This window comes from Cryptomeria japonica, chromosome 9, assembly GCF_030272615.1.
Source record: "Cryptomeria japonica chromosome 9, Sugi_1.0, whole genome shotgun sequence".
NCBI classification, from domain to species: Eukaryota; Viridiplantae; Streptophyta; class Pinopsida; order Cupressales; family Cupressaceae; genus Cryptomeria; species Cryptomeria japonica.
Window position 1 is genome coordinate 407,175,951 of NC_081413.1, and position 27,064 is coordinate 407,203,014.

Sequence of the window (27,064 nt, forward strand, 5' to 3'; positions counted from 1 at the left end):
GAGATAAAGTTGAAAGAAGAGGTGAGGCTTCATCCCTTTTTAAGGATGTTAATTTCTAGCTCATGGTTTCTTCTTTGGTCATTGCTGTGATGATTAGTAAAGAATCACCTTCAACAATGATATTTGATACATTGTTAGTGTGCTAGCTCAAGGCCTTCAGGTTGTACTAAAGCTCCATGTACCTAACCTCATCACTCATTGGCCTACATTCAATGAAGGATATGTGTCCACCAAAATGTAATGATCTCATTGGTCAAGAAAGAGTTAGTTGTAACTAACCCTAATTAAGGTTTTTATCATGTAATCTCGGCCATTGATCTTGCATCAATCAGAGCCATTGAGTTGTAAAGAGTCCTCTATATAAGGCTCAGTCATCTCATTTGTAAAGGTGAATAATAAATAGATGAATAGTTAATAGTTAATAGTTGTTAGTTAGCAGTTAGAATAGAATAGGAGGAAAGGAGATTGTTGCCAAGGCTTGTTGTGATAAACATACTATTTTCATTGAAGGCATGGTGGATTTTGGTGTGCTAATTTCAACTTGTTGCATGGTCTCTACTTCTCATAGTGTAAATGTTTGTTAGATGGATGGAAGTTCTTATTGTTGATGAGTGGTGAAACCTAATGTTCATACCACTTGGAGTTTGTTATTTGCAAATTGCAGTGTATGGTTAAAGTCAACTTGATTAAAAGATTAACTTCAATTGCTATATGCTCATTGTTAGTAATATTGGTGCACATGGGTGATATGAAAATCATTCACTTACCCTTAGGAGATTGCACCATCTTTGTTTAGTTCCCGTGTGGCGAAGCAAAGCTTGGTTTGGTGTCACCTATTCAACAATCATTTCTTACATTCTGAGGATTAGTATAGGCTTCCTAAACCCTTAATCTCAATTGTCTTTATTTTTTCCAAGTGAGTTGAGTTAGATTCCAAGTTCCAGCAGTGTTCATAAATGTAAGTCCCCTTGTGATTCCAGCAATATCACATCATACATCACTGAATCTATCCCGAGCATTAAGTCGATTGTTCGCATTGTAAACCTTGGAGTCATCTCACTTGATCATATTATTTAGCATGTGAGGTTTCTTTGTTCAAGAGAGGATGAAATACTTAGTATTTTATTCTGTGTTTGAGGTGTCATGAAAAACACATCAACAATACCATGTAATGGGTCTCCTATGAGGTTGGTGTGCAGATTTCCTAACCTAAGAACTACACTTTTTGTGGACTTTCCTTGTTGAGAGGAAGCGCTTTGCTCTTCAGATGATAGTTGATAGAGTTTTGAATTGACCTTTTGATGATATCATGATTTAGGAGGCCATACATTAAATAAACATTTAAGTATAAGAATTCTTATACTTAAGTTATATTTCATGTATAATAGCAAGATGATGGGTTTCAGATCTTTATGAGTTACAATGCAAATTCTAGATCTGGAGGATCCTACCAGTTTTCAGACTTAGCCAAATTTCAGTGATCAACAATTTTCAGTGTGCTCTTAGAGTGTTTTCGGTTTGGTTATGACAGTTAGACAACAACAACGAGTGATATCAGACATGAACCAGCATTATATTCATTATTCATCAAGGTATATTGCTATTGTTCAAGTTGGGTGGTTGTCCTTCATGTTGGGCATTGCTTGGTGGTGTTTTCAATAATGTTTCCAGTATATCAGTGCTGCAATATTTATATCAGACCTGTAGCAATTGTACCAGCCGTCCAAGAGTACTTCCAGTTCAACATTTGATCATCCTACCCATCTAGGAAAGGTATAATATTGTTATTTCCAGTTGGTTGTTGGGTTAATGTATTTCATCGGTACTGTTTGTATCAGCACTTATATCAACTTTGTAAACCTTATCAACATTTATAGCAGCAGAGATATTATTGGTTGCATGTTTCTGTTGAACTTTCATATTGTCAAAAAAAAGGGGTGGTCATTACTCTATGATCTCTCAAGAGTCTCAAACAATGAGTTTCTCTGTGGCAGATATTATTATATATTCTACAAAAAATTTTAGCACATGTTCTACACTTGCTAGACTTGTAAATTGAGCCATTCTGATATGCTGCTCAGCATTCCAGTCAAATTTGATAGTTACTCAGTCAGATCTGTATAGATCTAAACTAAAAACATCGGGTAATTGAAAAAATGCAAATTTAGTAATAGGAGAAATCAATTTTTTTTTTTTTAATATTTAAAATATTATCTCTTCTGGTTTAATTTAAATTGCCGATTTGTTTCAAACCTGAGTGACTGGAAAACACTTTACTCTTGCAATGTCCATTGCTGTGTCAGTGTTGTGGTATGGTTGAGGCACTCTGTGAGCGATGTTAGTATTAGATTCTATAAGAACCTATTAATAAATCTCTTATGCAGTTTTTCCCAAAACTCATCTTATAATTCTATAGATTGTGGCAACATCAAATGTTTAGTAGATGTCATATGTGCTTTTTCAGGTGAGATGTTGAGTTTCTCTGCCACCTGGCTTGGTTATCATGGGGCCATTTTGTGGTGAGAAGATTTCCTATGTGTGCTTATTTTAATTCAATTGATCTGCTCAGACTGATTCTATCTAAGAATATATGTAATGTTGAGTTAAGGGGATTAACAAATGATTTGTAACACCGTAACACTATACATGGAAATATATTGTGAGAGAAAAAAGTTATAACTACTTGTGAAAGAAGATAATTTCATTAGTCATCTTGAAAGTGCTTCAGTGTGTTGCAAGCATAAAATATGGATATATGATGTATGCAACAATTTATTTGTTTAAAGCAAATGATTTTAATTGGTCTAAGGCTTGGAAACCTACTTCAAGCCATGATTTAATTATAAGAATGGCAAGTTAGAACTTTAGTTTGGTTTTGCAAAATAACCTGGAAAAACTCTAGCAATGCTTTCTTTATTGTTGGCGATACTTGCATAACCTGGTTTTATTTTGCAAATATCAATTGAGCATTTACTTTTAGTTATATGTGTTCTTGCAATGAAATTTTGATTGACCTAAAATTATTATTTTCTTGTAGCAAAAAATCTACTGATAGGATTCTTTGTTGTCCAAGTATCAGGATAAGTTCAGAAATATGACAGCTATTGATGGCAAAACAACACTTCATACTGAGGCATTTCAGTCTTCAAAAATTCGGTTCCTACGAAGTTTGCTAATTGATGACAATGATTCAATGAAGGTGGGTCTTGGATTTAACACTCGGTTTTCATTCTAGTAGTTCTTTTGCTTCTGTTTCTGTTTGGCAACATGATTGAACTCAATATATAAAAAAAGCAATTATGTAAAAGAAACAGGGTTGTAAAAGAGGTGCTTGTGGCGCACCATTTTTTGCATAGATAATGACTCCTTGTCAACTTTGGAGTATACAGTAAATCTCAACTTAGATTTATGTACAGATAAAAAATTCATTTGAGGACGAGTGCTTATTAATTCTAGGTTGAACTTATCCTATTGTTGTGACGTTTTCACACATCGCCCCATTGCAAATGGGGACCCTTGCGTTTTGCTTTTTAGGGTTTGTTTTTTGGTCTTTTAGGGTTTTGTTAGTTAGCCTTTGCATTTTGAGTGTCGCCCAGGTGATCACATGGATAAGCAAGTCCGGCTTGAGTGATGTCTTGATTTTGAAATTTGGCTAAGTCTGGAATGTCCTGAAATTTGGGCTAAGTTTGAAAGTCTTGACCCTAAAATTTGGCTAAGTCTGAAAGTCCTGATCCGGAAATTTGGCTAAGTCTGGAATGTCCTGATCCTGAAATTTGACTAAGTTTGGAAACTGAAAAACCTCAAAAAACTAGATTTTGCTATATAACTCCTGGAGGTCTGAAACCACTCTCAAACATCCTGAAAGTATATATGGAATATAACTTAAAGTATAAGAAAGAAGAAAGATAGAAGCTAGTGGAAGATAGAGTTCTTTTCCAAGCTAAAGGGGGCGCATTTTGCTAAAGGGAGTCTTGATCTACATTTTGCCTAGCGAATTCTCCTATTTTTGCATCATTTTTTAGAATTAATTCCCAAGTGGAGGTATGGCGTAATCACCTTGGCACCATTTTTGAAGATTTAAATTTTGCTTTGAAAATCCTAAATTAGGAAATGATAACTCAAGATTTATCATGAGGTTTCCTAATTAAAATCTTGAATCTTCCTTTTAAAGTTTAATTTTTAGATTTCAAGATATATTACTAATTTTGAAATGTTGTGTAGGCATCAAATGGAGATCCCGAAGTTGGAAAATCAAGCCAGATCAAGGACAGTCTCCTCCAAGACGATCAAGCAAGGAGAAGGGCGACCTCCTCCAGCCTAACAAGGACAAGGACGACCTTCTTCGATCCAGCCTAGCATTGACAAGGGCGACCTCCTCCAGCCTAGCATCGACAAGGATGGCCTTCTTTGGACTAACGTCATCAAGGGCGACTTCTCCAATCCAGTATTCCAAGGCAAGGTACATCAATCGTCCTGCACATCAAGGACACAAGAAGTTAGAACAAGGGTTCGTTGAGGAAGCAAATAGTTCTAGATGAATTAATTAAAGCTAGCTTCTCAACAACATCAAGTTGAATATTTACCAAGTTACAAGTGTCAGACGAGGTGGCATCCTATTCATCACTTCTCCAGTCAGTGTGGTCCACCTCAGCATTTCCAGATTCAATGTACCTAACTCATGGAAGGTGGCACAAACTCCGATGTACCTACCCCAGCTATCCATTGGTGGAATTTTCTAGAGAGGACATGTGTCCAAGCAATACAATTTTATCATTGGTCAAGCATTAAATGTTATGTAATGGTTGTAACAATGTGTCCAAGCAATACAATTTTATCATTGGTCAAGCATTAAATGTTATGTAATGGTTGTAACAAACCCTAATTAGGGTTTTCATTGTTGAATCTTGGCCATTGATCTCGAATTGATCTAAGTCATCGAATTGTATTGAGGGCACTATATAAGCCCTGACATTTCATTTTGTAAAGGTGATAGTTAGAGTTAGAATATAGTTAGAAGCAGTTGGAAGTATTAGAATAGCAATTAGAGTAGAGTAGAGAGAGAAGGCAAAGATTGTTGCCAAGATGTTGTTGTAAAAGACTTGTAACTTCATTGAAGAAATGGTGAAATTTATGGGTCGATTCGACAATTTGCATGGTCTTTATACTTCTCTGTTTGATTTTATGATTAGATGAGTGGAAGAAATGTGCTTGATTGATGGTGAAATTCGTATATCCATACTACTAGCAGTTTGTTGATTGCAGACTTGCCTTGCGTAGTCAACTGGAATCATTTAGCTTAAGCTTAACTTCAATTGTCGCTTCTTCATTGATATGCATCAACCTGATGGTGTCTATGCCTGCAGTGATGATTTGAACATCATAAAACTTTCCTTCGAAGATCGCACTAACCTTGTGGAGATGGTCCTGGGATGTCAAAACAAGACTTAGTTAGAATTTCATCAAAGATCATTCATTGCTCTTACATTCTTAGTGTTAGGATTAGATCCTTTCCTCGCCCTCATCTTTTTTCCTTTTTTCAAATCTAAGCTAGTGAAAATCCTGTGTTCCAGCAATATTCAAAGCAAATCAGAAGTTCAGGCATCAAATGTAAGTCCCCTTGTGATTCCAGCAAATCACATCATACCACAAAGAGCTTATCCACACGTAGAGACCCTACATACAAGAACCTTGAAGTCATCTTGATTGATCCTTTTTCGCGATATCTTCAGCAATCAGAGGCTTTACTCAAGAGAGGATAAGGTACCTTTAGGTATTTTATTCTGTGTTTGATAGTGTACAAAATACACGTCAACACCTATCTAGCAAATCTAGTTATAAATTATGTGCTTGATTTGGATGCGGTACTTTATATGGTATTGGGCAGTGGTTATGAAGTCAGCTATTTGAACACTTTACCTATTTCCTTTGTTATACAGTGAGTTCAAAGTAAGTTTTGGAGGCTTAAAGAAAATTTATTTTGCATTTAGGCTGTGGCTGCCAATCAATTTAACTTTATTTTGATTGCTCTGTTGGTTTTCTTGCTAATTACATTATGAGTCTAGTACATTTGTGTTTGTAAAGTTTAACAGGTTTCTTTTTTATAGCTTGTATGCTTGTGATGAACTGATTGAGCTGTTAAAGTTGTATTACCATTGTTTGGAGGTTATGAAGTTTCCTTCCATGTAGGTAATATTTTGTATCATGGTATTTTCATTTTATTAGCAACTAATGATCCTTGATGTTTTTTCTATTGATTGGGCATCTCAGACTTATTTCTTAGAATGAATCTTGTGCATTGAAATGTCGCTTTTCTTTATGCTGAGATATTACTCTACTAAATTTATAGTTATTAGCTTACTTACAAATGGATCAGTACAGAGATTAAGCCTATGGTAGAAGCATGCTGCTTCTTAGTATTGCCAATACTTAGTAACAATAAGAGATTCTATGAATTTTTAACAAGGTAAAATAAAATAACTTCTTATAATTGGGGGATAAATTGGCAGATTTGAATAATTTTTGAATTTGAAATGCACCTTGTTGATTTTTTTGAAAAGCTTGTAAGCTTTAATTGTCCGTTTTCCAGAACTTTGCATTGCTTGATGTTGGCCTACTTTTACATTGTGCTGTTAAATTGGACAGCCATAGCTTTCAGGTTCTGTTCCTTTTCATGTGCTGTGAGTAATGAAGGTGCACCATCATTTACAAGACCATATCAATTCCTGAAGTAATTTATTTCAATTGAAATACTTGACTAAGCAAGGATGCATGCAATTTCTTGGATTCTGGCAAACTAAATTTTTCTTATTTTACACCATTTAATCCGAAGAGGGACTGGGGGAACTTTAGCCATTGGACATAGTCTTCTACTCCTATAGGTGTATTTTGTAATTATAAGAACTTTGCTGTACTAAATTTCTAGCTCATTAGGTTCTTTTAATTAAGATTGATGGGAAAGCTTTGTAGACATCATATTCTCTAAATACTAACTATATATTGTTTGTGTCTTGTTTAAGGTGTTGAATGATATTTAAATCGACTTGATTGTAGTAATGAATTTTTTATGAGTTCATATTAATAAACAACTAATAATCAATGGGACAAAGACAAGGGAGTTCTGAAGACAGTAACAAAGAAAGTTATTGAAATAAAAAATTGAGTTGAAGGACTTGTAAAACATGTATGTTCTCTAAGACTAATTAATAACAAAGATGAGATTTGAATGTTTAAGAGTGATCCCCCACCATGCAATCCTAATATATAAGACTAAAAATAAATTAGTAATAAGATGTACTGAATTGAATTGTTTTCTTTCTGCAGTCCATTTGCAAACTAATCAGGAAAGGAAAATTGATCACTTGCTGCTTTTGGCCCATGCCTCCTATAGGCTTAATGAAAGAAGTTATCAGATGAGCATGAGATCTCTGTTTGGATTCTTTTATTGAATGGGCTTTATGCTTTTTAAAATCTTGAGTAAATAGCATCACACAACTCTCTCTATCTCTCTATACACACACACACACAAACACAGATACACACGCACACACACACACACATAGATACATACTCTGGTTTCCATCAGCTATATCACCTTTTGCTACAGGCCTTCCTTTCAAACATTTTTTTGATACTTGTAATGCTTGTAATACATGGAATTGTCCTTTTGACATGTTTAGGGTTTACTAGCTTTGGGTTAGCCTCCCTAGTTAGACATTTTTCTTCTTGAATATTTCACCTGTAGACTCATTTCATTTATATGTTGGAAAAGTTTTTTAAGTCCCTCTTGCTTCTGAAATTGAATGTACTTTTGACCAACTTAAAAAAGAGACTCAAAAGTACACCCATTATATATCTTGGTCAATGAGACTCAAAAGTACATCCAATTTCAGTAGCAGGACTGAAAGAAGTTTTCCAACATATTAATGGTTAGAGTCTACAAGTGAATAATCACGAAGAAAAGTGTAATGTCCCTTTTTAGGAATAATGCAATATAACCACAAAATGGAATGCTTTGATACCACTTGCAGTGTCCCATTTTAAGATAACTAGGAATTATGGGACAATTACTTAAATTCCTTAGAATTACAATATCTGGTTTTTACAATGTAATATTCCCAACTTTCTTGAAGAGCATCAACTTTATTGGAAATGTGTTCAGATAGTGGCAAAGAGTTCCTAGAACCAAGCCGGGTTTAACGATACTTTCTGTATGTAGATTTGATATTTTGGGAGCACTCCACACTTCTTGGAGAAGTCTATCGTCTTGGGATGTGATGTCCCCATTCAAATTCTAATACAAAACAAGTAGCAGAATCATGTATGTACCATGGTGTGGCAGGCCTAGGACATCTCCATTAGTCAGTAGCATAATCAATGGTTGGACTTAGCGATAATACTAAAGGTGCAGTTATAATAAAGGTCTCTTTGAGGATGCTTACAATCCTTCATCAAGTATGCAGAAAAACAGTTCTCCGATACTTTGAGAGAGCTCCTTATATTATCTTTATAAATTATGATAGCATAAAATACATGAACAAAGCCATTGCAAATATAGTGATAGTATCTTTTACTGATTCTATTATTAATATGGTGGTTGACTGACTAAAAATTTTAATGTTTAAGATGTGAATCATTAAGACAATATAGAGGTGTGAACTAGTGGTGACGTGGGAGTTAAATACAGATTTGATGTGTCCCTTCTGTGTCGTGAGTTTCCAGTCCAAGTGATGAGATCCTTACATAACATAACATACTCTTGTTAAGCATTGACTGTGAGCAAATTTGAGCTGAGCCAAATAGAATCCGCGAAAAATTAAACACGAACAATTCCGTACTTCTTCATATTGAAATTACATATTTATAGGATTTTCATATCCTATTTTTTTGGAAACTCCCACAAACAACTTTCCTAAATATATTGAGTTGTTTTAACAACTCAATACAAACACATTTGTACCACCAATGTACTAACTTATTTAACAAACTACAAATCTAATTATTTTATGCATCTTATGATGCAATATTCCTAATAGCCCCCCATATCGCATCATTCTCCAATAGGGATAGTGGACCAGCAATACTTGATGACCATGCTCAGTTGTTCATCATAGGTATGAGTAGGGGCATACACATCTACTTGTGACAAGCAATAGTGGGACTAGCCTCACTACGCTTACTATGCTTTCATCCAAGGATAGGGACAAACACATCTACCCATGGAACCAAAGATGGGGATTAACTCATCTATCCAAGGTCTTACGACAAATTAGGATAGGGATACACACATCTATCCAAGACCAAGGTTACGAATATGGACGCACATATCTGCTCACAACAATTATGACTCGGGACCAAAGAAACGGGACTCGGACTCGGCTCGGACTCGGCAAGGCCGACTCGGACTCGGACTCGGGACTTGGCGTCAGACTCGGCTCCAGACTCGGCTGGACTCGGGAAAGTGAAAAACTCAAGAAATTTAGAGATTTTTAAAGATTTAAAACTTGTTTCAGACACCCTTTATTGAATACACCTTAAAGACACAAAAACATCATTAAACTCGGCTCATTTGATTACATACACAAGTATACATCAATCACATAAGCATAAACGCAAATTGTAGCTGAAGAAAATAAGAAACATAGATATATAAATATTGTCAAATGTATACAATATTACAAAACTCATGGAATAAAAAATCCATGTCATCATATGATCATCATCAAATGTTTCATACAAATACCAAAGGTAAATAGTAAAACTAAATACAACTACAAGTGTACAAGCCTATGGCTGAGATGGCCGTGCACCCTCTCGCCCTGGCCCCCTGCGAAGGCGTTTAAAGTAGGTCCTGGATGATTCAACAGCCATAGTTGCTCCCCGTGACACCATGCCATGCTCACCAACATCAGGAACGGTTGTGTCATGCTCACCAACAACAGGAACAGCTGTGTCACTCCGAGTCTCAGTATTTCCTGTCTTTGCTCGTGTTCTCTGCTCCTCCTCTGCCATGGCTACAGCCTCAGCCTCTATATCTACCTGGTCGATCCAATCAATGTCATCATCACTAAATACAGCTGTAGGAGTCCCAGGAGCTGTTTGATTCTCATTGGCCCACTCTGCTTCAAGATCAACCTCATCCAGAATGATAGGAGACATGTCAACTGTTGCATTCTTTCTCATTCTCAGGCGGAGGTTGTAGTGAACAAAGACGAGATCATTCATCTTCTCCACAGATAATCTATTGCGCCTCTTGGAGTGTATGTGCTCAAACATACTCCAATTGCACTCACAACCTGATGCGCTGCATGGTTGGCTCAAGATACGAATGGCCAACTTCTGAACATTTGGTGTCTCTGGGCCAAAAAAGTTCCACCAATGATCTGAGTTTGAAATGAGAAAAATAAATAAAATCAGTCTCACTCATGAACTCATTTAACAAGTTACAATATAGTATTGAATAAAACTAAAATTAAGCCTAACAATTTATTTTTACCTGGCATCATAGTTGTTCTAGCGTGTTTGGCGACAGGACGAGAGAAGGTCTCCCCTTGTGCATCTGAGAACATCTGTAGCTCTCGAAAAAGGTCTATCTGAGAAGTACTGGCAGGTCCCATCTTCTCCATGATTGCATATAGCCCATTAAGGACCTCCGCATCAGCCTTGAAAGAAGGGATAAAACGGAATGCCGGATTCAGATAATAGGCTGCCGCATGGATGGGCCTATGTAGCTGATGATGCCATCTCCTATCAATGATCTCCCAAATGGGACCATACTTGCTCTCATCTGCTGCATAGACGAATTTGATGGCCTCCTTCACCCTATCCATGCCCTCATATATATAGCCCATTGCGGGCTTATCTCCATCCGCAACTCGCAACAAAACCACCAAGGGCCTAACAAACTGCAAAATTGAAAATATTGTGTAATTTAGAAAAATGAGCAAATAAGAGAATACATATAATAACTTATAAAACATGAAGCTAAATTGTAGAATTTATAAAAAAATTACCTTCACTATCTCATCACAAGGGACCCAAAAGCCTTGCTCATCAAAAATGCAGTCTGCCATCTCTATCCCTGCAGGGGTGGTAGCATAGGATGAGGAAGACCACTCCTCACCAACAATCATACGTCTCAAGGCAGGCTTAGACCTAAGCATGGACTGCAATGTGAGGAAGTTTGTGGCAAATCTTGTGATTCCTGGACGATGCAACTCCTTCTGCTCTGTGTATTGTCTCATAAGAGCCAACACCCATGAATGATTATATACAAATTTGCAGACATTTCTTGCCCTTTCTACACATCTCTTGACCCATGGGATTTTTCCAATATCCTCCAACATGAGGTCAATGCAATGAGCAGCACATGGAGTCCAAACTATAGATGGGTGCCTCTCCATCAATAGTCTACCTGCAGCAACATAATTTGTTGCATTGTAAATTGTAATTAATGGAGGTACAAACTACAAGATAGTAATTAATTTGCAAACAAAATTAGTTTGTAATCAAAAGTTTACCCGCAGCAACATAATTTGCTGCATTGTCGGTCACCACCTGTACCACGTTCTCCTCACCCACATCTTCAATCACCTCCTCTATCTGCTCACATAGGTAGGTGGCATTCTTGCAATGGGTGGAGGCATCAATGGACTTGATGAAAACGGTGCCCCCTGAAATAAAAAAATAAAGCTAGGTCAATGATCATTCAATAAACCACTAGATAAAAAATAAAAAATTAAAGACTATATGAAACTAAAATTAATCAATCACCTGCGGAAGAAACAAGAAAATTAAGGAGAGTTCTATTTCTCCTATCCGTCCAACCATCAGTCATGATGGTGCAGCCTTTAGTGCTCCATATGTGGCGTTGTTCATCTAAATCCTTTTTCACATCATCCACCATTTGAGACAAAATGGGTCCCCTCAAATCACTCTCACTAGGGGCTTTGAACCCCGCCCCGCATATGGTAATGGCATCAACCATTTGTTGCCAATAAGGAGACCTGTCGCAAAGAAACTCAATGAGATAAGTATAAAAATTCAATGAGATAAGTTAACTATAAAAATTAAAACAATCAAAGTTATCAAACATAAAAGTAAAACATTCACCTGGCTACAAAGAATGGAATACAGCTGTAGCTCCAAAACCTGCCAATTGCCATTTTAGTAGCATCATGGACCTCCTTGTTCCAACCCATGCCCTCAAGCGACGGTTGGGACCCAGGAGTAGTGCGAGGCACAAAGAAGGAATCCAACCTAGATTTACGAATCCTAGGTCCAATGGTAACATTCCCACTATGACTACTAGTGGTAGGAGCATGAGAAGTGGCGGTGGCAGTGGCACTGCCACTTATAGAAGCAGAAGCAGAAACGGAAGCACTAGCAGTAGCAAACTGAGTGGGACGATATGGAGGTAAGGAAGAAGGGCCTCCAACACAATCTAACTGTGTCCCTCTTCCTAAAACTGTCTCTCTCCCAATGGCCGCTCGATCCTCCTTTTGTTTCTTTTTTCTTTCAATCTCCTCAACCATTACATAACAATCACGTATGGCCTCAGAGACTGCTTTTAGGCATGGTTCGGCATCATGTTCACGCACACCAGCAATATGGTATTTCAGCCTATATATACCTCCATGGAATATTGTTTTGCAAAACATACATTTTGTTTGCCCCTTTCCTTGCCCTGGAAAATCCTCATGATATTTCCAAGCAGGGTCCTTTCTCATGGGGGGTCTAGAAGCTGAAGTAGACATTTTAGGATAGTTTTGTGAAAGTTGAAGCTGAGGCAAATAATAAAGTGAAGTTTGCTGCAATAAAACATTACAAATACAAAATAAAATTAATACATACATTAAAAAAAACTAAAGTAGGGTTTGTAAATTTTTTTTTTTTAAAATTGTAGGGTTTGTCAAACCCTACAATTTAAAAAAAATAAAATTTACAAACCCTACATACAACCCTACATGGTACAACTACATACTACATGCTACATACAAATTACAAACATACAAAAGATCTTGCATACAAGAAAATATAAAACTTTCAAAATAAATAAATAGAAAATGGAATTTTTGCATATAAGAAACAAAATAATGTTAAAAAAAACAATCTTACCTCTTACAACAAGCTTGAAATGAGCTACAAACTCTTTCTATCCAACTCTTGATGCACCAAATCGAAACACAATGCAGCTCCAATGTGACAAATTGAAGAAAACTAGAGCTTCCTCCTTGCTGGTTTTTCTTCTATGCACCCTTGTTTTTCTTCCCAACTCACTTTACTCTTCCTTTTTTTGCAAGTGAATGAAATGAAAGTCACTTTTAGGGCTAGAAGACATTTAACATAAAAAACGGATTTAAAAAAACTATGCAAATTAATTTTTTTTTGTGTTTTAAACCATGCCCACGCCGGCCAAGTCCGAGGCTCGGGACTCGCCGAGTTTGGCGATTTTGGGCCAAAATCGCCAACTCGGCGAGTCTGGCGAGTTTACTCTGTAAGAACCCAACTTGGCTCTCCTTTGCTGACTGTTTCTTTTGAATGTAGTAGATTTGAATTTGTTTTGGTTTTTGAATGTTTATAGATTTTTTTTGTGTTTTTTTGGTAATAATGAGCAATGAAACAATACTGGAATAAACTCCTATGCTTAAAATAATACTGAAACAATAATATTACTGCTGGAATTAATTTACGAGACTATCAAGGGAATGTTTGTTCTGTTTTATGGCCAATATGCCTGGAAAACAAATTCATTACAATGTAAGATAAAAACCTGATTTTTGCTGTCCCAGTAGTTGAAAAAAATCTGCCAACTGCAAATTTTAATTTTTTTGAAAAAATTACTGTTCACGCGGTACTGTAGCAATCCGTACGGCGGCACTATTCACGCGGTACTGTTCACGCGGCATTGTAGCAGTCCGTACGGCGGTGCTGTAGCGTTTACTGTAGCGCGGGTACTGTAGCAGCTATTGTATTTTGAAATGATTGCTTCAATTCTGATTTTTAATGGCTGCCAAATGAAACTGTAGGTCTGCAATTAATATATATTCGAAAATCTGCATACCCTAGATGTCTTCCCTTCTTTTTAAAGCCCAAATAGAACTCCAGAATGAAGCTCTCCTGAAATGCCAAATTTAGTGGATATTTCACCACCTCAAATGATTGCAACACTGAAGAATTGTCGCTCTCCAATGGCTGACTGAATCAGAAACCCTTGGCTTCTTCTCCCAAGTTCATAACAAACAAATATCAATTCTCTGGATGGATGATATAAAATGAGCTCTTAAGTCCCTTCTTATTCTTTCTTATGAGAGCTCGAACACTTTCTTGGCCAATGTGGGATTAAAGACATATTCACACATTATAATATTAAAGTGACTTTATTATTATAAAGTTACTTTATAACTTTATAATAACATTAAAATATTTAAATAAATCACTTAAGTCACTTTTAATTAAATTAATTAAATATAAAGTCACCTTTTTTAATTTTATTTTATTTAATGACTTAATAAGAAATTAATTTAATCAATTTCTCCTTATTTCTCCACTTAGCCTTCGGAGAATGTAAAGGCTAAGAACTCCAATGAGATGCTAAAAAGGTGGGGACATTACAGTCCGCCCTTCCTGAAATTGCTTGTCCTCAAGCAACTTCAACTCCGGATGCTGCAAAATCTCCTCATTCTCCCAAGTAGCATCCTCTACTGGCAAATCCTTCCACTTCACCAAATATTCCCGGATGTTACGTCTCCTCAAGTTCCTTTCTCTGAAATCAATGATAGCCTCCGGTATCAAAACAAGTTTTCCCTCATCATCCAGGGGTGGTAGTACTGTAGAAGGCACAATATGATGTCCTAGCGCCTTCTTGAGGCGTGACACATGAAAAACGTTGTCCACCTTGCTCTCTGCCGGTAAATCTAACTCATAAGCCACCTCTCCCACTTTCCTGATAATCCTAAATGGACCATAGTATCGTGGCTTAAGTTTCTCGGCACCACTCTTCTTGAGAGTGGATTGACGGTAAGGCTGCAACATAAGATACACCATATCTCCAACCTCAAAAGTCCGCTCAGTCCTCTTCTGATCTGCATACTGCTTCTGCTGATTCTGTGCCTTAGTTATATTATCCTTGAGAGTCTTAACAATGTCTTGACTCTCTTGTAACAAATCACCTGCACTGGGCACTCTACTGTCACTCAAAAGCAGATCCATAAAATTGGGTGCCTCATACCCATACAGGGCCATAAAGGGTGACATCTGAATAGACATGTGATAAGTGGTATTGTAGCAATACTCACAGAGATAAATCCACTTTACCCATGCCTTCTGTTGCCCTGCTATATAATTTCTGAGATATCCCTCCACCCATTTGTTCACTATCTCCGTCTGACCATCTGTCTGAGGGTGGTAGCTAGTACTCGGAGTGAGCTCTGTCGCACACAACCTGAATAGCTCCTGCCAAAAGTGACTCATAAACCTGCTGTCCCTGTCACTCACAATGCTCCGAGGTAAGCCATGTAATCTGAATATCTCCTTGAAGAACAACTCTGCCACCTGTGTAGCAGTGTATGTAGTAGTGATCGGAAAGAAGTGTGCAAACTTCGTAAGGCGATCCACAACCACATATATGCAGTCCCTGCCTTGGGCCCTAGGCAGTCCTGTGACGAAGTCCATAGACAAACACTCCCACTTCCTATCAGGAATCGGAAGTGGCTGAAGTAAACCGGCTGGATAGGAGTGTTCTTGCTTATTCTGCTGGCAGGTGGGACACTCCCTAACATACTGAAGTACCTCTGCTTTGAGCCCTTTCCATGTGAAGCGCTCTCTAATCTGCCGGTATGTCTTGTAGAAACCAGGATGTCCTGCCATAGGTGAATCATGAAAATATTTCAGAACCATCCTCCTCACTACTGATCCTGGAACCAAAAATATTCGCCCTTTGTAAATGATGAGCTCATTCACAAGGGTGTATCTGCTGTCCTGAATAGTCCCATCTATGAATCTAGCTGCCCAAGTATCCTTTGCATACTCTGCAAGGATCAAGTGTCTCCAATCCTCCGATATGTCTGTCAATAAGCTCAAATGGGGCTGATGTGATAAGGCATCAGCAACTACATTCTGTGTCCCCTTAAAATATGTAATGTCAAAGTCATAGGACTGTAACTTGCTCACCCACTTTTGCTACCTATCATTGAGATCTCGCTGCCCCAAAAAGTATTTTAGGCTATTATGGTCGGTTTTGATACAAAATTTGCTACCTACCAAATATTGCCTGAATTTAGCCAAAGCATGCATAATGGCTAACATCTCCTTATCATAAATGCTGAAGCTCCGCTCTGGCCCTCTCAATTTCCTGCTCTCATAAGCAATAGGGTGCTTCTCCTGCATAAGCACCGCTCCAATGCCCTCCCCGGAAGCATCACAGTGTAGCTCAAAAGGTTTGCTGAAATCTGGTAATGCTAACACTGGACAAGAAGTCATCAACTCCTTAAATTTCTCAAAACACTCCTGTGCCTCAGGAGTCCACAAGAAAGCTCCCTTTCTCATCAAATCTGTCAAGGGTGCTGCATGCCTAGAATATCCATCCACAAACCTCCTGTAGAAACCACATAATCCCAGAAAGCCCCTCAACTGTGTAAGGTTCACCGGTGAAGGCCACTCCACAATGGCACGAATCTTTTCAGGATCCATGTGTATGCCCTCTGCACTGATGATGTGACCCAAGTACAACAACTCTGTCATGCCCAAATCACACTTCGACTCCTTTGCATACAAGGACTCTCTGCTCAATATATCCAACACCTTGTCAAGGTGAACCAAGTGCTCCTCCCAAGATCTACTGTATACCAAGATATCATCGAAGAAGACAAGTACAAATTTCCTCAACTGAGGATGGAAAACCCGATTCATTGTTGCCTGAAAAGTAGCAGGTGCATTAGTTAGCCCAAATGGCATAACTACAAACTCAAAATGGCCACAATGACATCTAAAGGTTGTCTTCTCAATGTCCTGCTCTCTAACTCTGATCTGGTGATAACCTGATCTCAAATCTATCTTCGAGAAGAAGCAAGCTCCATGAAGCTCATCTATCAACTCATCAATCCTAGGAATGGGGTACCTGTTTTTAATTGTCTTCCTATTAAGCACCCTGTAATCAATGCACATCCTCAATGTCCCATCCTTCTTCTTCACTAAGACCACTGAAGAAGCGAAAGGAGACTTACTTGGTCTAATGTGGCCCATAGCAAGTAACTCCTTTACGGTTTTCTCAATTTCATCCTTCAACCTCTTCGGATGCCTGTAAGGTGTAATCATGATGGGTTTAGCCCCCTCCTCTAACTCAATGATGTGCTCAATACCCCTGTCTGGTGGTCTACTTGGTGGAATGCCACTGGTGTTTAACTCTAAGCTCCTGAATATCAGGAGGATATTCAATCTTCTGCTGTCCCTCCTGTGATGGCATCAACATGCACTCTGCTGCCCACTCTACCTGATCATGTCGAATCAATCTAGCCATCCTCCGGAAAGAAACCATCCTGAGATCACTGTCCCTGATTGCCTTAAGAATATGTGTCTTCCCATTCACTTTAAACCTCATCTCCATCTCCTTGAGGTTAAGAGTGAACTCCCCAATATCATGCAACCAACGCATCCCAAGGACTATATCTGTATCTCCCATAGGCACGACATAGAAATCTGCCTTAAAGTCATAATTATTAACTTTCAATGGGAGTCCAGTGATCTTACGATCACATTTGAGGACATAGCCATCAGCTACCCTCACTCTAATTCCCCCAAACTCCTCTGTTTGTATGCCACGCTTCTCCACCATCCTAGCATCAATGAAATTATGAGTGGCACCTATATCAACCAAAGTTATGACTCGCTGTCCAGCAAGCACTCCTCTCATCCGGAATGACCCTTCCTGCCTAATACTAGTGAGACGAGCTTCCCTAAGTTGCCCATCTCCTTCCCCATCCTTGGACTCCATTTTAGACAAGTTTTCAGCCTTGTCTTCCTCTTTTTCACCATCTATTTCCTCTATATCAGACTGCTGATCTGAATTATCTGATTCTGATTCCTCATAGTATGCCCACATAACTCTGTTAGCTTTGCCCTTTGGTCTAAGAGGACAATCATGGTTTGCATCATAGGGTCCCTTACAGTAGAAATATAATTTTTTCTTCCTCAAATCATTTAATGTTTCCCTGTCAAAAGGTGCTGGAGTTTTATCTTTAGAATCATTTTTAAAATCAGTCCTCTCTGGTTTTTTATAAAATGGTTTGTTATCCTTACTAGAAGATGCTCCTTTGGACTGAAATTTGTTTGTTGGGACTGCATGTTCCATACTTCTTGCCTTTTTCATAGCTTCCTGTAAAGAAATAGGATCAAATGCCTTTATCCAACCTCTCAGTGGTTCGGATAGGCCCTCAATGAAAAGAACTATCAATCTACGCTCTGAAATGTTTGGCACCATGACTGCCAACCGCTGAAATTCACCAATGAAATACTCCAAGTTCCTGTTTGTTTTAGCTGTGCTAAGTCCCGGAAGTAAACCTCTTGATCTTTCTTGTCAAATCTTTCAACCAACTTATCCACGAAGTCCTGGTACTCTGTCACCTGATTATGTTGAAGTGTTACCAAACCATGGTACCACCAACCATGTGCTACTCCCTCCAAATGCAAAGTGGCGTATTTGATAGCTTCAATCTCTATCATTGGCCTTAGTGCCAAAAATGTGTCAAGCTTATGAATCCAAGCTTGAGCTGTCATCTTACCACTCCCATCAAATGTAGACATAGTAAGCTTGCCTGTAACTCTATTCAGCTCACTATTTTGACCTCTAGGCCTCCTATCCTGTCTGAGTGACCTGTAATGCTCTCTCCTCTGATTTACAAACCTCTCGAATGTCATCCTCTCTCGTACCTGTGGAGTTAATAAATCCCATTCGTCATTCGCAGCCATGAGGATATCTGCGAACATCTCCTCTCCTGGTTCTCCTGTAGGTGCTACCTCAGGCTCATCTCTAATGAAGGTAGGACGTGTAGGCCTGTCTGCTGTCCTAGAATGAGTCCTATGAGTTCTAGGTGACCCCACTGCACTCCTGTTATCCCCTTGCTCCTGATTCTGTCTGTCTTGTGGGTTCATGCGCTCAATCATGGTGGTGAGTGCCTGCAAGGCCTGAGCCATCTGCTGCTGTCCTGTAGCCATTACTCTGAAAAATTCCCTTGTTTCTTGCTCCTCATTCCTATCGCCTCTGGGTGGGCTACCCCCTTGCTTGTCACCCATGGTGCCCGACTGCCTGTCAAATTCTTGTTCCCTGTCAAACAAAGCTCGCCTGCGAGTGTAATATCTGTGAGAGCCAACCTCAGGCGGCTGCATGTGATTGCTAAACCCTCAGGATGGCAGGATTTAGCTCTGATACCAATGTAAGAACCCAACTTGGCTCTCCTCTGCTGACTGTTTCTTTTGAATGTAGTAGATTTGAATTTGTTTTGGTTTTTGAATGTTTATAGATTTTTTTTGTGTTTTTTTGGTAATAATGAGCAATGAAACAATACTGGAATAAACTCCTATGCTTAAAATAATACTGAAACAATAATATTACTGCTGGAATTAATTTACGAGACTATCAAGGGAATGTTTGTTCTGTTTTATGGCCAATATGCCTGGAAAACAAATTCATTACAATGTAAGATAAAAACCTGATTTTTGCTGTCCCAGTAGTTGAAAAAAATCTGCCAACTGCAAATTTTAATTTTTTTGAAAAAATTACTGTTCACGCGGTACTGTAGCAATCCGTACGGCGGCACTATTCACGCGGTACTGTTCACGCGGCATTGTAGCAGTCCGTACGGCGGTGCTGTAGCGTTTACTGTAGCGCGGGTACTGTAGCAGCTATTGTATTTTGAAATGATTGCTTCAATTCTGATTTTTAATGGCTGCCAAATGAAACTGTAGGTCTGCAATTAATATATATTCGAAAATCTGCATACCCTAGATGTCTTCCCTTCGTTTTAAAGCCCAAATAGAACTCCAGAATGAAGCTCTCCTGAAATGCCAAATTTAGTGGATATTTCACCACCTCAAATGGTTGCAACACTGAAGAATTGTCGCTCTCCAATGGCTGACTGAATCAGAAACCCTTGGCTTCTTCTCCCAAGTTCATAACAAACAAATATCAATTCTCTGGATGGATGATATAAAATGAGCTCTTAAGTCCCTTCTTATTCTTTCTTATGAGAGCTCGAACACTTTCTTGGCCATTGTGGGATTAAAGACATATTCACACATTATAATATTAAAGTGACTTTATTATTATAAAGTTACTTTATAACTTTATAATAACATTAAAATATTTAAATAAATCACTTAAGTCACTTTTAATTAAATTAATTAAATATAAAGTCACCTTTTTTAATTTTATTTTATTTAATGACTTAATAAGAAATTAATTTAATCAATTTCTCCTTATTTCTCCACTTAGCCTTCGGAGAATGTAAAGGCTAAGAACTCCAATGAGATGCTAAAAAGGTGGGGACATTACATACTCGCCAGACTCGGCCGAGTCCGAGTCCGAGCCCCTGGGACTCGTTTGGCCTGACTCGGACCCGGACTCGCCGAGTTTAGGCGATTTCGGGCGAGTCCCGTTTCTCTGCTCGGGACACATGTCCAATAATGGGGACAAACACATCCATTCACAAACAACCAACAATAGTGATTGGGGACAAACACATCCAATCACAAATACGATTTTTTAATTTGATGTAGAAAACATATTTCTCCTCACTATCTTAGTGTGGAGAGTCTTCGGTAGCCACCCCATGAAGGCATTTGTAATATTCCCACTAATTTTTTTTGGTTTTTGAACACAACAAATATTACAATGCACCCGTTAAAGTTAGGAAATATAATCCCAATATTGCTGAAAGTAACCCTTCCACTTTCTGATCACCAAGAGCCCAATGTGGGAAGGTGAGAGCATACGGTGATAAGGGGTTCGTTAGCTCACTAATTTGCCGAAAATTACAATGCAAGTACAATATTGGGTGGCAAGCCAACCCCTTCCACTTTTTAGTGGGATGAAGACCAAGAACTTGGCGGTAAACCAGCCAAGGTAACAAGAGCATAACTAGAACCAAATCACTCTATCGCTTATGCAGCGGGAGGACTTTTACATAAAACTATCACTAAATCACATATTTCAGCGGGAGGACAATATCACTCAACCACTTGCTCAGTGGGAGGACAAATTTAAATTACAAAACATGAAGGCAGCTAAGCCATCCTCTTCCACTTGTTTAGTGGGAAATGCAACTTAGAATGATTGGTCAGTACTACTGAAGCAATCTTACAAAGATAGAGATGCGAGAGAAGATAGAATTAAGTACATATCTCAAGTATTCAATATCAAATTTTCACCACAAAACACTACTTGCTCCTTCTAAAATCAGAGACAATGAAATGCAGGAACCAGGCAACCCAAAATCCACTAAAATGCTCGTAACTTTCTCAAAACTGAATGAAATCATGCCAAACCAAATGCAAATGAGTCGTATAACATAGGCGATCAGTTTAATACCTTGAAGTTGCAACCGGAGAGCAGCAAAGGTGATGCACACAACCCAAGGCAATTCTGGAAATGGCGTTTTGGCTGAATATTTCGATTTGCAACTGTAAATTGGAGAGCTCCCCAAATGCCACACCAATGTAGGAGAATTATTGTCTCTCCGATACGCTTCTAACGAGCCTTCACCTAGAACGATGCACCCAACACGTAGATAGCTACGAGCAAAATACACTTACAGTCAACACACACCAGCAACCCCAAAAAAATGCAGCAGCACACAACTCTTCACCAACACACCCAAAAATCACCAAATAGCTCACAACTTCGAACCACAGCTAGGAGTGATGTCTCACACTTGAAACTGGAAAGAAAGGATCTAGGAGTTATTCACCCTCAAAGAAGTCTGGAGTCATTCCGACAGCATAACGATATATTTTCTTTGGATGATCAAATGAGGAGCCAAATACCTGTTTATATAGCTTTTCAAGTTTGGAATTCAAATGAAATTGCCTCCAAATTCTCCTCATTCAAACTGCATTTCATTTCATGTGGTGGACCTAAGAATGGCGCCCACTTCCCAAGTCAAAAATCGCGCCTAGGAGAAAGGACCACGATTTTGGCATAATATAACTTTGAAGTATAAAATAGAGTCTCCTTTTAATTATCAAATTATTCGCCGAGGCATGACTCAGGAAAAATATCACTTTTTGCACAATTCCCCATAACATCAATCAATAATAAAATAATAAAATAATAATCTTAGGATAAGGAATAATATTTAATTTAAATCGCTTATAATTCCAATACTGATTATCAACAAAATCCGGATGAGGTTGAGCAATGAGGATCACTGAACTGTGCTGGATTAGGACCAAATCCAGGACTGCCAAAAATAGAATGCCCAAACTGCCACTTACTAAAAATAGTAAGTCATGAAATAATGCTCCAAAAAACGTGATCCCCGCAACCAGAGAAAGAGCTTGGCGAGCTTAGCAACTTTGCACCATTCGGACAGCCAAACCCTAACTTACTAAAAATAGTAAGCTCACAATCCACCCTTGACAAGCTTGGTCGGAACTCCAAAGAACATGGAAACCCTAATTCTCATTTCCACATAGCCTACGGGTCTCCGGAATAGGCAAATGGACCACTGAATGCATCATCACGAGGAAGGGGACATCGCAACATTCTTCATCATCATTTGCAACCAATGCCTTATTTGTATTTAACTTGCCATCAAGGAGATCCTTGGCACATTGAGTGCCATTCATAACATTGTGTCGCTTCTTGCAATAGTAGCACAAAATTCTATTCTTGAAGAAACGATTTCCCTTTGATGTAGAAGAACTAGATTTGGAGGAATGGATAGGTCTATTTTTTCCATAGATTGCGGTTTCCTCTATAGTTGAATCAATTTTCTTAGCTCCTTCATCAATCAAAGTAGACATTACTTCATCTAGGGTAGCATCTACTTTGTTTAATGTGAAAACAATATTTCCATAACTAGGAGGCATGCTATTTAACATAATAGCTTTTGAATCATCATCATCTACTTTATCATCTATCCTAGCTAGTTGTTTCAATAAGGAGCAAAACTTACTAATATGTTGAACAATATTGTCATCTTCCATCATTTTCAGCCCAAACAATTTCTTCTTTAAGCGCATCTTTGCACTTGATGCTTTTGATCCAAACAAGGTATTCAAATTATCCCAAACTTCGTTTGAGGTCTTCAATAAGTCAATGTGGTAGAGGTATGCATCTGACAATGCAAGACCAATCAAAGCTATTGCTCTTTGATCTTTCACAATCCATTTTGTGCTTTCATTGACATCAGTTGGCCTTGTTGTTGCTATACTTACTATATCACACAAATCCTATCAATAAGGATCAATTGTGATTTTATTTTCCATGTATGGAATTCTAAACCTTCAAATTTTCTATTAATATGTTATTTTTCTCCATTAAAAGAAAATATTTGACCTTGAAGCTGAATTTTAGAATTCCTCCCACAAAATGGATGTTGCATACAAGTGAGAGTGCATGCAATTACAATTAAAATAATGTTTTTATTATTTTGTTTACATCAACAATCTAATTTGACTCTACAAAACGAATAAAAAATAATCTATGACCAAGTAACCTCTACAAACTAAAAACACTTTGCAACACCTCACCACACACTAACAACAATTACAACAGAAAACATATCGACCAATTACAAATTACTTTTTCATCAAAATGATGCATTAGTTACATATTCTATGTAGACCAGTGGCATCGATCCACTCTCTTTGATGTTTTCTCTTGCATGTCTTTCGGAAGGTGACGACGCTAGCAACAATCTAAAGGTGAATCTGCTAGCAACTAGGAGAGGTTAAACTGATTTCAATAATAAACCCAGTAGAGCATAAGAATTTGCAAAAGGGCCCAACAATCTAATAAAATATTTCTTATAGACTTTAGAAAGTCTGAATCAAAGATAAAATATATCTTGATGGAAATAATTTGCCAGCAGTCGCTTCAAAACAAAGCCGCCCAAATCCACGACTGAAGCAAACAAATACTGAACCACCAATCTCGAAAATAAATGGCTCCAATAATAAATTCCCCTCCAATATGGCTGGAATGAGCACAACAAGGGCCGAAAAAGTGGCTTGAAATTCAATCACCAAAAAATAGTGCTTGAACAAGATAATATGCACAATGGCACTTGCCAAGAATGAACTAGAACAAAGCGATCCAAGAAGACCACCATGTATAATGCAGCCATAGAAAATGGAAGTCCACCGATCAAACAAGATTCACAGGCCTAACGCAAGCAATACATGTGAATTTGAAAACCCTAAATGGCAATTTCTAGCAAAATGAGATGTATGCCTAAGACAATATTATCGATTAGTAACTCTGTGGCTGAGGACAAGGCACATAGACAATCCGCCTTGCTAGCAATAAAGGAGTCCACCGAACAATCAATAATGCAATTGATAAACCATGACCACAATGCAATAAACGATCGATGCAACAGGTAGTAAAACTCAGCCAAAAGCATTCTGCTACAGTGGGGGACAACGGGAAAAAAACATTGCAGATCTGAAACAAGGAAACTGTCTTAATAATTATACAGAGAACTGTCCTCTGTCAATTACACAGTAGGACAATTGGGATCTCAATAGCCGGTGAAGGTCTCAATGGGAAGAGCTGCTGATTTTATGGCTCTGATACCATGTAAGCAAATTTGAGCCGAGCCAAACAGAAGTTGCATAAAATTAAACACAAACAATACCATACTTATTCATATTTTTCAATCGAATACATTACATATTTATAGGATTTTCATATCCTATGTTTTAGGAAACTCCCACAAACAACTTTCCTAAATATATTGAGTTGTTTTAACAACTCAATACAAATGCATTCGTACCACTAATGTACTAACTTATTTAACAAACAACAAATCTAACTATTTTATGGATCTTATGATGCAATATTGCTAACATTGACTCTTTCTTTTCAAGCATAAGGTCTTGTGTTCAAGGCGTGAGCATCATAGCTTGGCATGGATGATATGTAAGATTGTTGCAAGAGAAATTGTTCTTAGAGATGTGACCGCAGCCTCCTCTTTTGCCCATAAAAAATTAGGGTATAAACATTTGGCAAATTTATCTTTGGCCTCAAGGGGACAATTGTCCATCCCCAAGTCATCAAATTGATAACTTACAAAGAAAAAATAGAAATTCGAAACAAAAAATTACAAAGAAAAAAATAGGAAAAAATTTAAAAGCTTGACTGAAAAACACCAAAACTTGTTGGAAATCATGTGGACAAGGGCATCTCCGAGTCATGTGAGAGCGGAGGAAGGTATTTCAAGCCAAAAAGTCGCCTCCTTTTTGCTTTCTTTTCGTTCACAAAATCACGACCTTCTTTTGTATATCAGGTTACTTTTTGAGGGCACGATCAACGGTTTTTGTGGGATTTTTTAGGCACAATCAAGGGTTTTTGTGGGATTTTTTAGGCATGATCAAGGGTTTTTGTGGGATTTTTAAGGCACGATCTGAGTTTCTGAGAATCATTGGTTTATGGCGAATTGTGATGAGTTTCTGGTAGCACCAGAACTCTTGAGTTGCTCGCACAGGTGAAAAATTGGCGAGTACTCGCCAACTCGGCGAGTACTCATTGAGTATGAAACCATGTTTGAAATATATATGTAATGCTATTTGATGATTTGGGTTGCTCTTACAATTGAAGAAATCTATAATTTCAGATCAGAAATAAAATCTAAAATTTTCAGCTTTATGTATTTCCAAGGTTACCCCAAGTTTTTGGGACGGGGGGATGCATCCCCAAGTCTCCAATTTTTCAAATTAATTTTGGGGATGGCTAGGGGACGACAAAGGGGACGTCTATGTAAAATATATAGGCAAATTTTAAATGTTCATATGAAAACATGGATGAATCATGCATATATGATTTAGCAATTGAGATGTACAACATCAGAGTTGCATGAACCATTTCAGAACATTCAGCAGCAACAAAGATTCACAATGAACATATAATATCTTTACTAACTCAGTCATGCCTAGTCATTGAATGCTGACAACTTCGACGTCCCCTTCACAACCCAATTGCCTAAAAGGAACACTCCAACAATCAACAATTAAGAGCATAGTAGCAGAAACAAATCTCAATAAGTAAGCAGAGAACCAAACTTGTGCAAAAATAAGGCACCATTAAACCATATACAGATCTTATTTTTACTTCCCAGCAATGTTTCGATATAGAGAAGTGACCAGCAACACATAAAGCATGAATTGTGGCAACTAGGATGGAGTTACTGAAGCACTAGGATGCATTTATTGATCTCTACAAAAGCATAAAGAAAATATATGTTTTTTTTATAATTTTTATTTTAACTTAAGTGAGTTTTTTTTTAAAAAGACGGTACCTGGCGTCAGGGATGTCCGTTTGTCCTCGCGATGGTTGTCGGACGCCCTAGATGTCCTCGGCCGTTCTCGGGACGGTTAAATGTTCCTGATGCCAAACAACATTGTCCCTGGTTTTCCAAGACATTTCCAGCAAAATTAAGTAGATTGGGGATGCCTAGGGGATGCCCCTGGGCCATACTTGTAGGGGACAAGGAGGAGGTTTTTAGGCCTAGGGACATGTCCTTGAGTAATGAAGTGTATTTCTGAATATTGTCATACTTTTGAGTTATTTATTTGCTGCAAGGTAATATATTATCTGCACTTCATTTGTCATCTCAAAACCATTGCAAATTACACTCCAAACACATTTCAAAACAAAAAAAAAAAACCTAAGGCAAATAGGGCTGCATATTATAGTGTCTCAATGTAATTGATCTGAATATCCTTGTGAGCTGAACACTCCATGATGTAATGCCATTCTATCTCCACCACTTCTTGAGTGCAGTAGCAACACCTTTTATCTCCCCACTCTTCTTTAGGTATCATGCATCTTTTGGTTTCACATCTAAGTTGA

The 27,064-nt window shown here is 38.0% G+C and overlaps 2 protein-coding genes across 3 annotated transcripts in view; one reads left to right on the plus strand and one right to left on the minus strand.

Annotated features, from left to right (window-relative positions):
* The window catches only part of LOC131073324 (phytochromobilin:ferredoxin oxidoreductase, chloroplastic), a 203,512-nt gene that overhangs the window by 57,481 nt on the left and 118,967 nt on the right, over positions 1-27,064 (plus strand). The window contains exon 2 of one of the 2 annotated variants that reach the window (XM_058009736.2): positions 3,074-3,199. In XM_058009736.2, coding sequence (XP_057865719.2) covers positions 3,074-3,199 — 126 coding nt within the window. The remainder of the gene's footprint in view (positions 1-3,073; positions 3,200-27,064) is intronic. The other variant, XM_059211038.1, reaches the window with a different exon arrangement.
* LOC131858080 (uncharacterized) lies at positions 10,926-12,833 on the minus strand. The gene is made up of 4 exons (XM_059211037.1): positions 12,109-12,833; positions 11,770-12,002; positions 11,517-11,669; positions 10,926-11,410 (listed from the first exon to the last, which is right to left on the minus strand). Exons 1-4 carry the CDS (start codon positions 12,750-12,752, stop codon positions 10,995-10,997), a joined length of 1,446 nt encoding a protein of 481 aa, XP_059067020.1. The 5' UTR covers positions 12,753-12,833; the 3' UTR covers positions 10,926-10,994.